The sequence below is a fragment of the Gavialis gangeticus genome, unplaced genomic scaffold, assembly GCF_001723915.1.
Source record: "Gavialis gangeticus isolate Ggan-Ray unplaced genomic scaffold, GavGan_comp1, whole genome shotgun sequence".
Classification (NCBI taxonomy): domain Eukaryota; kingdom Metazoa; phylum Chordata; order Crocodylia; family Gavialidae; genus Gavialis; species Gavialis gangeticus.
The window spans coordinates 29905091-29918837 of record NW_017728995.1 but is presented as its reverse complement, the minus strand read 5'-3'; the positions used below and the strand labels follow the sequence as shown (position 1 = coordinate 29918837).

The following is a 13747-nucleotide window of genomic DNA, read 5'->3' as shown; positions in this document are numbered from 1 at the left end:
CCGCCCGCCATCTACCGCAGCTCCTGCTCCATCTTCGTCACCTACTTCCCCTTCGACTGGCAGAACTGCTCCCTGGTGTTTCAGTGAGTGCGGGGGGGGGGGGCAACGCTGCACCTTGGACCCAGAGGGACAGGGCAAGGTGCACCTGGATTCACGCCCCCTCGAGATGCAACACGGAGCAGCCTGCATCTGTTCAACCTGCCCTCCCCACCTCCCTGTTAGGCTGTCAGTGGCAGCCACCTTGCACGAGCCCTGGAGGCCTCTGAGCCGGGATCAGACGTGACCAAGTCCAAGAAGTTGCAGGACCGTGTCTACATCAGGGAGACGCTGCCATCACAGATGCTGGGGCCGCAGAGCCCCCGGTGGAGACATGGGGCGGTCCGAACACACCCAGCCCCGAGGGTTGCTGGCACGGCAACACTGGTTAAGGGGCACGACTGCCCACCCCCGCGCTGGCATTGCTCTGCCGGCAGGACGCTACAGCGTTAGCACAGCAGGCACGGGTACCCCCCGTCTCAGAGACAGTCAGAGCACCGGGGGTCTGGGCTGCCAAGGCAGGGGGGCGAGGGGAGGCATCTGTGCAGCAGGATGGGCCCAGAGAGGCTTTGCCGTTTGCCTGCTCTTCCCAGCAAGCCCTCGTTCTCAGATGGGGGGCTGACCCAGGTGGTACATCCCGGGGCCAGTGACAAAGGGGCCCCCCCTCTCCCACAGCCTGCCGGCACCCCACCCAAAGTTGGCGGGAGGGAGATCCCATCAAGAGCCAGCACAGTCGGCTCCCTCTGCCTGACAGCGCACCCCAGAGCTGGGCCAGGCATGGGGAGGCAGACCCCCTGGGGGGCCCTGCCCTCCCCCAAGTCCATGATGGAGATGAAGCTGCTCAGGCGCTGCTGCCCGGGGCCTGGCAGACCTGCAGCACAGCTCTGCCCTGCCCGCCTGCGCTGCTGATGCCCTGCCCACTCCCCGCACCCCACACAGGTCCCAGACCTACAGCGCCAAGGAGATCAACCTGCTGCTGACGGTTGAAGGTGGGAAGACCCTCGAGTGGATCACGATTGATACCGAGGCCTTCACAGGTGCCACCCCCCTCCCCCCGGGTCCCAGACCCCCAGCAAGACCCAGCCTGGCCCAAGCCTCCATCTGACGCCCATGCAGCCCAGCCAGCCAAACCCGCGGGGGCAGGCCAAGTCGGTTTTAAGCCAAGTGGCTTAAACCTGAGGCAGGACTGGCTCGGATGGGGACCGGCAGCCCCGAAACCCCCTGCCTCGCTCCCATCCACTACCATGGAGGCTCGCAGCTCTGAGCAGCACCAGTACTTTGTGGGTAGGGACAGGGACCTGGAATGGGGCAGCCTTCGTGTCACGCATGGGTCTCATGCCCTCCCCGGGGAAACCGTGGCTCAGTCACTCACCCTGAGGAAGGAAATCAGTCTTGGACATGAGCTCCCTCCCTGCCATGCTCCAGCCCCCAGGTTAAGTGCAGTGCCCAGGGCAGAGGCAGCACCGAGCTAGTCCAGACCTTCTCCAGACAGCAGCCCCCCACCACTAAACCAGGGCCCCCAGAAGCAGCTCTATCCTGAGATTGAAGCAGCCAGGGCCCCAGGCCAAAAGAGCTGTACGGGGTCCCGCAGCCAGACAACGCCAGGGTATTTATGCACGCAGAGGCCTCCTAACTCCTGAGTTCAGCTCTGCCCCCAACTACAGCCCCCAGTGCAGAGGGGGGGCAGCCCTGTCCCCAGGTGCTGGAGCTTGGACGTGCATGGTCGGGGCTGCCTGGGTTTCCAGGCTCACTGGGCAGGCACTGAACATGGCTCGTGGGCCTGCCCCCGCCTCCCAGCTGCACGTGCCCCCCCCGCCCGCCTGCCCGCCCGAGTTATTAGCCGTTCTCGCCGTTCCACGGGCATTCGAGGCATTTGTCAAGCAGCGAGAGGCGAGATTTGTTTTTCTAGCCCCCGTTTTCAGTCTCCCTGCCTTTAAATTGCTCCTAAAGCAAACAGTTACCGGGCGCTGATGGATTGGGGGAATGCAGCTGTCACGGGCAGGCGATGACGTTTTCCATCACATTTTAATTGCATATTGAAGGAACAAAATGCTTCTCGGGCCGCCAGATTTATTTTTTCATTACCAGGCCGAGCCCAAGCTCGAGACGGAGAAAATCCATCGCTCCCGCAGTCGACAGGGAAACAACGAGACTTAATAAGGAGTCACGCTCGGCTCACCCCTCCAGCAGGATGTAGTGGGGGTGGGCGGGGGGGATGCCCGACACCGTGCAGGCTCGAGCCCTGGGATGCTGGGCTTGCCCGAGACGACCGCTCCAAACGTGCCCAAGGCTGCGTGTGCCAGAGGCTGCACACTCCTGCATGTTGTGGGGAGAGCGGCAGGTCCTCGTCTGCCTCCATGGGACTTCTCCTAGTTTGAAGCCCCCTCGCCAGGGCCAAGACCCTCGCCCAGGGTGTTCTGGCTGCCCTGGTCTTTACGGAGCCTCTTCCCAGGGTCTGTTCCCCTGGGGGCACCACCCAGCGAAGGGCAAGACATGCTCAGCTGATCCTTGGCACTCACTAGGTTGTGCCCGGGCAGGACCCCTGGCTGGGGCCAGGACCAGGACCAGGACCAGGCTCTGACCCAACACCTGCACCGATGCCGAAAGGGGGCTCCCTGGTGACCCCATCCAGAGGAAAGCAATCTTGACTCCTTAGACAAGGGAGGGCGTGGGGGGCAGAGCGGATGGTCTCTGTTCTCACGGCCTCCCCTCCCAACAGAGAACGGGGAGTGGGTGATCAAGCACCGGCCGGCCAAGAAGCTGGTGAATGCGGGGCACTTCACCCCCGATGATGTGGGCTACCAGCAAGTCGTCTTCTACCTCATCATCCAGCGCAAGCCGCTCTTCTACATCATCAACGTCATCGTGCCCTGCGTGCTCCTCTCCTTCGTGGCCGTGCTCGTCTACTTTCTGCCCGCCAAGGGTAACGCTGTGGGACCGCGTGTGCCATAGGCGTGAAGGGGGCAGGCCGTGTGGCTGGGCAGAGGGAGGGAAGTGGGGGACGGCCACCGCTGGGAGACTGGCACCTTGGCCCACTGCCACGTCACTTCCCCGTCACACGGGCTTGGGGACATCGAAGCCAGTCCTGTGGGAGCAGGCACCTCCCAGCTGCCGTGTCAGTCCCTAGGGCTTGGTGGGATCTGTCTGCACAGCCTCCCACTGCCGGTCCCAGGCCCAGCGGCTTCGCCGCGATACAGCGGACATCAAATAGTCCCATTGGTGTCTGGGGCATGCCTAGGCAGAGCTAGGCCCTGTCCGGGTGCCCTGGGACCTCATCTCATGCATCACTCTCCACAACCTGGCAGCGGGTGGGCAGAAGTGCACCGTCTCCATCAACGTCCTCCTGGCCCAGACCGTCTTCCTCTTCCTCATTGCTCAGAAAGTCCCCGAGACCTCCCAGGCAGTGCCGCTCATTGGGAAGTAAGTGCCTCCTCCCCTAGACCTGAGCCATGGGACAGCTGGCCAAGCTGCCAGGCTCCCCTTGCTCCAGCCCAGGCTGCTGGCCATAGCAAAGGGGGCAGAAGAAACAGTGCCCCAAAGGCTGACAGCTGGTAGATAGCGCAGTCCTGCTCCCAGGGGAAGGGCTGGCCGCAGTGTGGGGGGATTGTGGATGGGCTGGGGGCCTGTCACCCTCTGTGTCAGGCATGGCAGGAAGGCAAGGGAGTCTTAGAGGCCAGGGGCTCCCTGGTCAGGCAGCTCCTAATCCTTCTGCGTCTTTCTGGCTCAAAGAAGGGGTAGATGAGCAGCTTCTCCCTCCCACTTAGCCCCCACTGCTCTCTTGCCTCCTGGGCTGAGATAGCTGCTGCAAGTGAGGGGGTCTGGGGACCAGCTCCCAAGGTGCCCCCACCCCATTCCCAGGTACTTGACGTTTCTCATGGTGGTGACGGTCATCATTGTGGCCAACGCAGTCATCGTGCTCAATGTCTCTCTGAGGACCCCCAACACACACTCCATGTCCACGAAGGTCCGTCAGGTAGGAGGGGCAGGGCAGAGCGGGACATCCTTGCCCGGCAGCGGTGGTGCATTCACCTTCGGCACGGGGCTGTGGTGCATCTACCATGGAAATACCACCACTTTGTAAGGCACGTGGAAACCAAGACACTCTGCACCCCCAAGTGGCACTTGCCCTCCGTCCGGGGGTGCAGCTGAGTGGAAGTGGTGGGGGAGGTTACAGTCACGGGCCTGATCCTGCTCTCACAAGCACCAATGGGAGCCCCAGGCCTGGCCCCTTGCCCCGGGCTTGGCACGGGCATGACGCTGCTGGTCGCCGCTGCGTCCCCAGCTCTTCCTGCGGCAGCTGCCACGGCTCCTGCGGATGCACATGCGGCGGGATGAGGCGGGGGGTGCGCCCCCCGTGACGCGGCGCCGGAGCTCGCTGGGGCTGATCGTGAAGGCGGACGAGTACGTGCTGTGGAAGGCCCGGACCGAGCTCCTCTTTGAGAAGCAGAAGGAGAGGGACGGGCTGATGAAGGCCGTTCTGGAGAAGATCGGTGAGCAAACCTGGGGCAGGTGCCTAGGTCATACGAGCCCCATCCAAAGCACATGATCGTGTCCCAGCAGCAGAGAGGGGCTCCCTGCAGCCGCCCAGGCAGGTCCTGCTCAGGGAAGGCGCAGAGTCCAGGGCTCACAGGCCTGTCCCCAGCCCCACGGTCCCTGTTCACATCCGCAGCCATCCCCACACTGGGGGAAGGGGGGTCTTCCCCCTCCCCTATCCCAGTGTCACCATGCAGGAGCCAGGGAACCGTGGATGCCAAACAAGGTTCAGGCCCTAGTTCACGTCCATGGTTCCCCCCTTTCTCACGATGTGTAACTGGCCAGCTCCAGGCGCACGCTTCCAGATTGGATTGACACTTCTCCGGATGCGAGAGGATCCCGGTCCAGAATGGGGGGCGGGGTTCCCAGCAGGGATGTTGCAGTGGGGCCCCGTTGGCACCGAGCCCCGTGGGTCAGGGCTGGGCCATCTGGACCTCAGGGCAGCGCCCAGCTCAGCCCCCAACCATCACTTTGCTAAGGGCCAGCCACATCAGGCTGAGGCTTTCCCACGCCTCCTGCCACCTGGAGCTGCCCCCTCTCCTCCTCTTCCTCGTCTCCAGGGAGAGGGCTGGAGAGTGGCTGCACCCAGGATCTCTGCAGCAGCCTGGTGCAGGCCGGTCCCGAGATCCGGGCCTGCGTGGATGCCTGCAACCACATCACCAAGACCATCCAGGAGCAGAACGAGTTTGACAGCGTGAGTCTGTCCCCAGGAGGGGGACGCTCCTGCGGGCTGAGGGGGCATGTCAGGGGAGCCCAGCGGGGCTCTGCAAGCATCAGAGTCCAAAACGAGCAGGAGGGGGAGGGAGAGAAGCTGGGAAGGGGCTCTGGCAGCAAAAGGAGACAGGAGTCTCTTGGGGTCTGCTTACACCGTGGCAGCCGTCTCGGCCAAGGCGTCCCCAAGCCCAGCCCAGGCACCCCTGCCCCCACCCAAAGTCCGAGTGCTTGTGAGCAGATGAGAGCAGCCTCAGTGCTGCCTTTCCCAGTCTGGGGCATGGGGAAAGGCAGCCCGGGCTGTCCTGCATAGGACGTGCTTGTGCAGATACAGCTGTGACTCCAGAAAGGGTTGGAGAGTAAAGCACATGGAGGGCAGGGGCTCAGTCTGGAGAGGAGAAGAGGGGTGCAACAGCACTTGTGAGGATGGATGAAGAGAAACACTGCTCTCTCCACCGCACAGGGCAGGACCCATGTCTAGGGGCTTAAACTACAGCATGAGAGACTTGGATCAAATGTCAGGGAACCTGCTGGGCAGCAGGGCATTGGCATCAGCTGCCCAGGGGGGTTGCAGGGTCAGGAACAGCTGGGCCTGAAAGACTTCAGGGGGTTGAGTTGGGGTCCTTGGGCTGGCAGGGAGTTGTGGGGGCTTTCAGGTTAAGCAAGGTCCCCATCCAGGATGCCCAGAGCCAGGGGGAGCATTTGCCCACAGCAGACCTGGACCTGGACCTTCTTCGGTACCTTTTGCTGCAGGAGAATGAAGAGTGGATCCTGGTGGGGAGGGTGATCGACCGCGTCTGCTTCCTGGTCATGGCTTCCCTCTTCGCGTGCAGCACCATCGGCATCTTCCTGATGGCCCATTTCAACCAGGCTCCCGCACAGCCCTTCCCGGGCGACCCCAAGAAATACCTGCCGGAGTGATCCTAGGACAGATGCTGCTGGGACTCGCGCTGGCTGCGGGAGGCCAAACCCTCCCTCCCAGGCAGGAAGCCCCTGGCTGAGCTGTTGTCACCCCAGGGTCTCTTCATCCGAGGGCTTCTGGTCCACATCGGGTTTGCTGCTGCCATCCCACCCTGCTGAGATGCCTCCAGGGCGTAGATGACCAGACCCAGCAGCCAGGCCTGCTCTTGGGGGCCACGGACAGGGACAGTGTCATTGCAGCCAGAAGGAGATGGCAACTGGATTGGAGGAGCCAGCCACAGCCTCCAGCTGCCATCCCTGGCTCCCCCATGCATGAGCAAAGGACACTGAACCGAAGGGCCTCGTGGCGGGTGGCAGGGCTGCTGGGCAAGGAGCCTGACACACCACTGAATACCCACGTCTTGGGGGACGGGCTAGTGCCATCCCAGCTGGGGAGAGGACAGGGCACAGCAGGCGCCGGTGCGAGCTCAGGGTGACAAGGCATGCGAGTAAACCCCATGCAGCTCTCACACCTTCATACTGATTTTCTGGCAGCAGGGGCGAGTGCACGGGGAACAGAAAATGGGGCGAGAAGAGCAGGCACCCATTAGGATTTCAGGCCCCAGGCACCAGAGCATGGGGGGTAATTGCTGCTCAGAAGAGCTGGCTGCAGATCTCTTCCCTCTGCCCAGAGCTAGGGAGAGACCTGGCAGCAGTCCCTGCTGCAGAGCCCGTGGCGGACTCCAGCTACTGCTAACGGGGCACTGGTGGTGCCCACAGAGTTCACCTGCAACCCTTCCAAATGGCAGCCCGCAACCTGGTGCCCCAGCCCCACGCAGAGCTCCCGGCTGCCCACGCTACTGCCAGTCAGACCCCCCGTGCACTGCATCTGCAGGCCCACCCTGGGGACTGCACGCTCAGGCCCCAGCGTGCACTGGCTGCTGTGCACACATTGGGATCACGTACACGAGGCCACCGGCACCAGCTCCTTCAATCCCCAGCAATGGCTGCACTGAGCCGACTCAGATCATCCTTCCCAAGCCATCCCCACTACCCAGGCACCAGCCTACGCTGCGGTCATGCCCGAGCCTGCTCTGCTTCATCCCAGACCCAGTGGCCAAGACTCTGCTCCCCTCCTGTTGCTACACACACATATATGCACATGCACAGGGGGATGGAAAGATGAGCAAGGCATGAGCCTGGACGGTCACAGCTTTCCTGTTCCCCCTGCTGCAACCACCTCATCCCTGGAGTGAGGCCATGCTTGTTGGCAGAGCCAGGAGCCTCTGCCCATGGCTCCCTTTGCCAAGCAGCCAGGAGCGCCCCAGCGGCCTGGGGCAAGGCTGCGCTGGGGCGGCTGGAATAGCAGCAGAGGGATGGAGATAAAGCCCTGCTCTAATCCCCACTGATCCAAGAGGTGGAGACGGGCTCCAGCCTCGGCTCCTAGGAAGGAGCGCGGGGGCCACGCTCACGCTGCAACGCAAGGGGAGAAGGACGGGGCTGGGGCTGCAGACTGCATAGATGATGTGCCCCAAGGGGGTTTCAGCCCAGTGCAGAGACAGGAGGAGGGGAAATGCCGCGGGGCACAAGCCCTCCCTTCCCCTCTCCAATCTGCTGCCTCTGGATCCCAAAAGCAAGCGCTTGACCCCTGCCCCAGCCCCTGCCATGGCAACCGCCATGCATGCCGCTGGAATCAGCTGCGCAAATACCCCAGAGGGGCCGGCAGGCAGGAACTGCCCGGCCAGCTGCTGTTCGATTCACCTCCGGCCCCGGTGCCCAGCCTCAAGCCAGACCCGCCGAGGAGGGGGCAGCTGGGCTGCCAGCAGAGCCAGGCCGGATCCTGAGCAGTTACCATGGCGAGGGGGTGATGGAGCCATTGGGACTTAGTCCTTGGGCTTGAGCCGATGCAGCTCAGCTGTGGGGTCTCTGGCACCTGGTCACCCTGCCAGCAACATGACGGCTGGGCTCTGGGCTGGGTGGTGCAAGACGTGGAAGGGGTGACGGGCCACGTAGCTGCACCGTAGCCAGCATCCACCTGTGCCCAGGGCTCCCCCCAGATCAGCGCCGTCCACCCCGCAGGACTGCGCCTGCCTCTGGGAGCTCTTCCCGTCCAGTCTGCTGTCGGGGGAACAGCTTGCCCTTGCATTCCCCCAGCACCATTGTCTTGAGAGCCGGGCGGTTGGGATGGAAACGTGCGGACAAGGAGGGGAGTGGGGCTGGGAGGGGAGGCCGGAGGCGGCTGCAGGCAGAGCAGAGAGCCGGTGCTGGGACTTGCTCGGTTTGCAGCTGTGCAGGTGCAGCTCGGCACATCAGCCCCCGCGTCCCTTCCTGCTTGGGCGGGAGGCACGGCAGGAATCGGTCTGCCCGCTTACACGGATGTCGGCGCTCTGCTCCCAGCCTTCCCCCTTTGGGCATCTGACACGAGAGAAGCACATTGAAGTACTTGCCCAGCCCCGGGGCCACGAGGCAGGCTCTGGGGAGCTCTGGGATGGGAGGACGACCTCGGCTACTGGGACTCAAGACCCCAAGAGGAGCCTGGAGCCAGCTCAGCATGGCCTGCCCTGTGCCGAGGGCCCCAGCCAGGGCCGAGAGAGGCAGATCTATCCTGGAGGGCAGACAGGCTCAGAGTCCCCCCTGTCCGCATCGGGCTGGAGGCCGAGCCCAGTCCAGAGCCTGAGGCTGGTGGAAGAGGAGGATGGCGGCGAGGCGTTCCCGGAGCTGCGGCTGCTGGCAGGTGTCACCCAGCTGCATGTCACTGTTCAGGCTGGGCAGCGTGGTAAGGCCCAGAGCCAGGGCAGGAGGGTGTGGGGGTGCCTTGGGTACTGGCAAGGGGGGACAGAGCCTTTCACCTCAGGGGGGCCCTCAGCCACCTCTGGTGTGACTGGATTGAGGCCCCCACATTAGCACTTGGGGCTTCAGGCAGCACCAACCAGTCTCATCAGCAGCTGAGGAGGGGGCTGCACTGACAGCCAAGGTCTAATGGGTGGCAGCTGGGGGGACCTTCCCTTGCCTGGGCATTCAGGGCTTCCTCCCTGCCCCATCTACCCCCATCCGGTGCAGCTGGCAGCCCCCCTCCCAGGGCAGGCGTGAGCTGTGCAGGGCAGGTTGGCCCTACACAAAGCCTTGCAAGTTGATGCCCCAGCCCACCTGGCATCCTTGGACCCGGTCCCCTGCTCTGTCTCTGGGGTTTTGCATTCAGGACTTCCTCCAACGCCGCTCCACAGAGGTCAGTGGGCTTGGCGGGGCCAAGCCCCCGGATCAGGCAGCGGAGCAAAGCAGGCAACAGCAAGGGAGACCACAGGTGGGACAGCAGGGCCTGGTGGGGTCCTCACAGGGCTGTATTTAGGACAAGGGGAGAAGAGCGTATGGTCACATCGCCTGCTCCGAGCAGCAATAGTGAGACTGAGTATGAGATGCTCCGGGCAGGCACGGCTGCGGGGAATCCCCCAGGAGCAGGGCAGCCCATAGGGGTACGGATCAGCAAAGCCCCCGGCCGACAGAACCAGGCCCCTGCAAGATGTGCACCCCAGGAGCCCACGAGGCTGTGCAGCCTGGCCCCTCTGCCCCCAAGCTCATCACACACGGGATAGGTAGCATGAAGCAGCCGACACAGCATCACGGGACACGAGCAGGAGAGATGGTGTCACGGGGCCAGGCCCTGCCCCGAGACTCCCAGATCTGCGCCCCATGCTATGGAGGAAGGCCAAGGTCCTCAACAGCCCAGCTGGCTGGGCACAGCATGCAGACCTGCAGCTCTGGTACCCCCACCCCAGCCCCCACAGCCTGGGCTATGCCCTCCCCTTCCCCCCGTGCACCCACCCCCAGATGGGCGCCCCATGGCAGTGCCAGCTGAGCAGTCCAGTGGAGCACCCCAGCAGCTGGCCCTGGCAGAGGGGGGATGCATGAGCGTTGCGAGGCACCTGCCTGGCACAGACGGCACGGCTGGGACTCTTGCAGGGCTGCTCGGGGACCCGAGGAGATCCTACACCGTGGGCTCGGCGCAGGCCAAGGAGCTGCTGGTGGCTACTGAAGGTAACGGGCTGCTGTGGCAGCGAGGGGTCTGTGGTCACCTGCCACAGAGGGTGGGGCATGGGGGACAGCCCTGGGTCCCACCCCCAAATCAGAGGTGTCCCCCCACTGCCCCATCCCCTCCCAGCAGCACCAGGCCTGGATCCAACCCCAGCAGGGAGACCCCCCCACCCCACTCCTGTCCCATGCCCTGTGCCCAGGGGTCCTGCAGCTGGGTGAGGGGCTGGCAAGCGCGGTGGGCAGGGAGGGCAGCTGGGCTGAGCTCACAATGCCCCTCAGTAGCACGGACCCCAGTGGGGGGGAACGGGGTGCCCAGCACCACCCCCATTGCAGCAGCAGGGAAGTGCTCCCCCCCACCCATCCCAGGGACATTGCTCAGGCCTGCCCCCTCCTCTGCTCCGTGCCTGCCCCAGAGGCCGACCGCCTGTGCCTGCTGCTGTGCGGCCCTGCCCGCGCTACCTCCATCCGGCTCCAGGACCCACAAGGCTGCGACATCCTGCGCTTCCACCGGCCCTACTGGGTGGGCGCCTGCTGCCTCGGCGCTTGCTGGGCAGAGATGAGAGTATTCAGCGCCAGCAACCAGCTTGTGGGCAGCGTGCGGCAGAGGTGAGAGCACCGTGGGGCTGGGACAGGGGCCTGGGCATGGGCACCACTTCCCTCTGCAGCACCAGGGAGGTAGCCCAATGGACCAGGGATCAAGGCAGCTGCCCACAACCTAACCCCTGGCTGCCAGCTGCCCCCACCCATCTCGGTGTCCTGCCCAGCCCAGCCAGCTGCCGGGCCTGACCCTGCCGTGCTCCACGTCTAGGTGGAGCGCCCTGTCCCACCGCTGGGAAGTGTGCGACGCCCGCGGGACGGGCACCATGAGCATCCAGGGCTCCTGTGCTGCCAGCCGCTGCTCCACCGAGCAGGAGTTCGAGGTGAGGAGGCAGGGGCTGTTCGGGGAGGCCTGGACAGGCCCCAGCAGGAGAAGGGAGGAGGGGCTGGGACTGGTCTGCACTGGATTTGTGGGGAGCAATGCAAGCTGTGGCCCCGGGTCCCTTGGCAAACCCTCCTGCTGGGAGCCAGCACTGGAGCTGCTGCTCTGCCTGGCCATCCGGATGAGCCTAGCACTGGGTGCTGGGTCTAGCAGCCTCTGGGCCCCTCTCAGCCTTGGCTTGCTGGTAGCCACACCCGGTGGCTCTGAGTCACTGGCCTTTACTTGCCTGCCCAGGTCACCTCCCACGTGGGCAGCCCCTTGGCCGTCATCTGGAAGCGGTGGCCGGGCTTCAGTGAGGATTGCAACCGGGACCACGAGTTCTTCGGGGTGGACAGTAAGTAGGAGGCACCCCCGAGGTGGCATGGGTCCCCCAAGGTGGGTGGGTTGACAGGGCTTGGGGTGGGCACTGCACCTGCCCCCTCATCCCTAGGGGAGGTTGTGGCTTGATTTCCCCTCCCCTTGATTTCTTCACTGGTCAGAAGTCCACCAGAGCCCGACAGCACCTCAGCTCCCAGGCCAGCAATGTCTGGCGTGGCCCAAGTAACCAGGTCCCGCTTGCGGTGGGGTAGCCTGAGAGCAGCCCTCAGGGCAAGTCCAGTGAGTGGCTCAGGCTTGAGCCACTGCTGACCCATTCTGCTGTCATGCCCTTCCCAGCCCTCGCCCAAAGCCCCCGAGCTCGGCCAAGCCCTGGCCCTAATCGCGAGGTGCCCCAGCCAGGGGCTATGGCCTCACGCAGCTCTCCACCAGGAGCAGTCCTGGGCCGATCCGGATACTCTTACCCTCTTTCTGAGTCCAAGTGACCAGAAAGGCCCTGGACATGGCTGTGGGGAGGGTGGGAAAGGGATGGCTGCTGTAGGGCAGGGCTGGGGTTGCTGGTGCTGCTGATTGATGGGGACATGCCCTCTCTCTCCCCCTCTCAGTTTCAGCGCCCGTGGGAGCCGAGGATGGAGCCCTCCTTCTGGCTGCAGCCTTCCTGCTGGTGAGTGATGGGGGCACGAGGGCTTGCCCTGCCATAGCCCCGGGTTACAGGCTGGCAGCCCAACCGACAGCTGGCATGTCGCAGCATCCCCGGGGCAGATGCTGCTCCTCTCCCCTTGCACTGGACAGGTAATGGGAGTGGGGAAGGATGCGGCCTCGTCCACTCCAGGCCAGCTGCTCCAGGCTCAGCTCAGCTCTGGGCCAGGACGGCCTCAGTGGCCTAGCAAGCTGAATGCCTTGATGTGCCTGCCCACTGCCCGCCAGTGCCAGTCCACGCAAGTCAAGGCCATTCAGCCACCCTCCCCTCCCACAACATCCTCCCCACACTGGCAGGACACCTGGCAGGATCTGACTGCTAGTAACCACCAGGAGCCCCTTAGCCCTGGCAGTGCTGCTGTCCCCTCCCCATGTTGACAAGACCTTCAGTCATTTTGCTTAGCCTGGTGCCTCCTTGCAGACATGGTGTCCCGCGCTCCCTGCTCACTAGCTGGCACACAGCAGGGCTGGCAATAGCCCCTGGGGTGTTGCGTCTGGATGGGGAAATGTGGTCTTTGGCCTCCCCTGTGGCCCACTCACAGCTGCAAAGCTCAGCCCACTGGTGTGTGAACGGGCCAGGCAGTCTGTCCAGCGGGGCGGGCAGTGTGGTGCACGCGGTCACCAGGGCTCTGGCCAGTTCCAGGGCTCTGCAAAGGTCCCATCCATCGCTTTTCCCCAGCCCCTCCCAGAGTGAGGAAAGGAGCCGGAACTGGCCCTGCACGAGGTTTGTAAGCTGTCCTTTAAAGCCCCAAAGGACTGCCAGTTACCACCTGGCTGCCCATGATCCCTATCCAGCCAGGGTTGGGAAAGTATGGCCTGTGCCCGCCTGCCCCATCTTTAAGGGCAAACAGTGGAGATAAAGCCTTCCTACTGTGCCACGCTCCGTCCTGGCCCCAGTGGAGATGCTCAGACCAGCATGGGGCAGAGCATCTGGGACCCAGCCCCTGCAATCCCTTGCTGTATGCCAGTCCCACTGCAACCACTGGGTACTTGGGCTGCTGGGCTGGCACCCTATCTTGTGTCCCCGCACCCCAGCTCCAAATCAGGGGGAGAGTGGGGTCCAGGCATCACCCCCTCAGCCTTGGCACAGCCCCTGGACACGTGCTCCTCCATGAAGAGCTGACCCCCCCCTCATCTCTCGCTTCCTCTGCTCCCAGAACTTCATGTTCTTCGAGATGAGCTGAGGAGGGACCCGCCAGGGACACCCGCACCAGTGCCACCGCTCTCCGAGCTGCCCAGAGCCCAGACACCACCACCTTGCAAGTCCACAGCCTGCAGGACCTTCAGTGCCCAGACAGCAGGCAGAGGAAGCCCCCCATGGCCATGTACCCCATCATCCCATGCTGAACTCTGGGGGACCTGGTGCGGATGCAATAAAGGCACCCACAACACAGGAGCAGAAGAGAGTCAAACCCAGCAAGGCTGTTGGGCTGGCTATTAAGAATTATACTGGGTGTCCCAGAAACACAGGGGCGCGGGATGCAGTCTGGCCGGGAGTCAGAGTGGTGCAGAGCACCTTGCAGTATTAGCGCTTAGTACATTAGT

General features: G+C 63.9%; 1 protein-coding gene across 1 annotated transcript in view; it reads left to right on the top strand.

Moving 5' to 3' along the window:
- The window catches only part of CHRNG (cholinergic receptor nicotinic gamma subunit), a 15700-nt gene extending 9164 nt beyond the window's left edge, over positions 1 to 6536 (top strand). Inside the window, exons 6-12 of the mRNA XM_019503104.1 lie at positions 976 to 1073; positions 2756 to 2959; positions 3342 to 3456; positions 3895 to 4009; positions 4319 to 4526; positions 5130 to 5263; positions 6034 to 6536. Coding sequence (XP_019358649.1) covers positions 976 to 1073; positions 2756 to 2959; positions 3342 to 3456; positions 3895 to 4009; positions 4319 to 4526; positions 5130 to 5263; positions 6034 to 6201 — 1042 coding nt within the window. The 3' untranslated portion in view covers positions 6202 to 6536. The remainder of the gene's footprint in view (positions 1 to 975; positions 1074 to 2755; positions 2960 to 3341; positions 3457 to 3894; positions 4010 to 4318; positions 4527 to 5129; positions 5264 to 6033) is intronic.
- The last annotated feature ends 7211 nt before the right edge of the window (positions 6537 to 13747 follow it).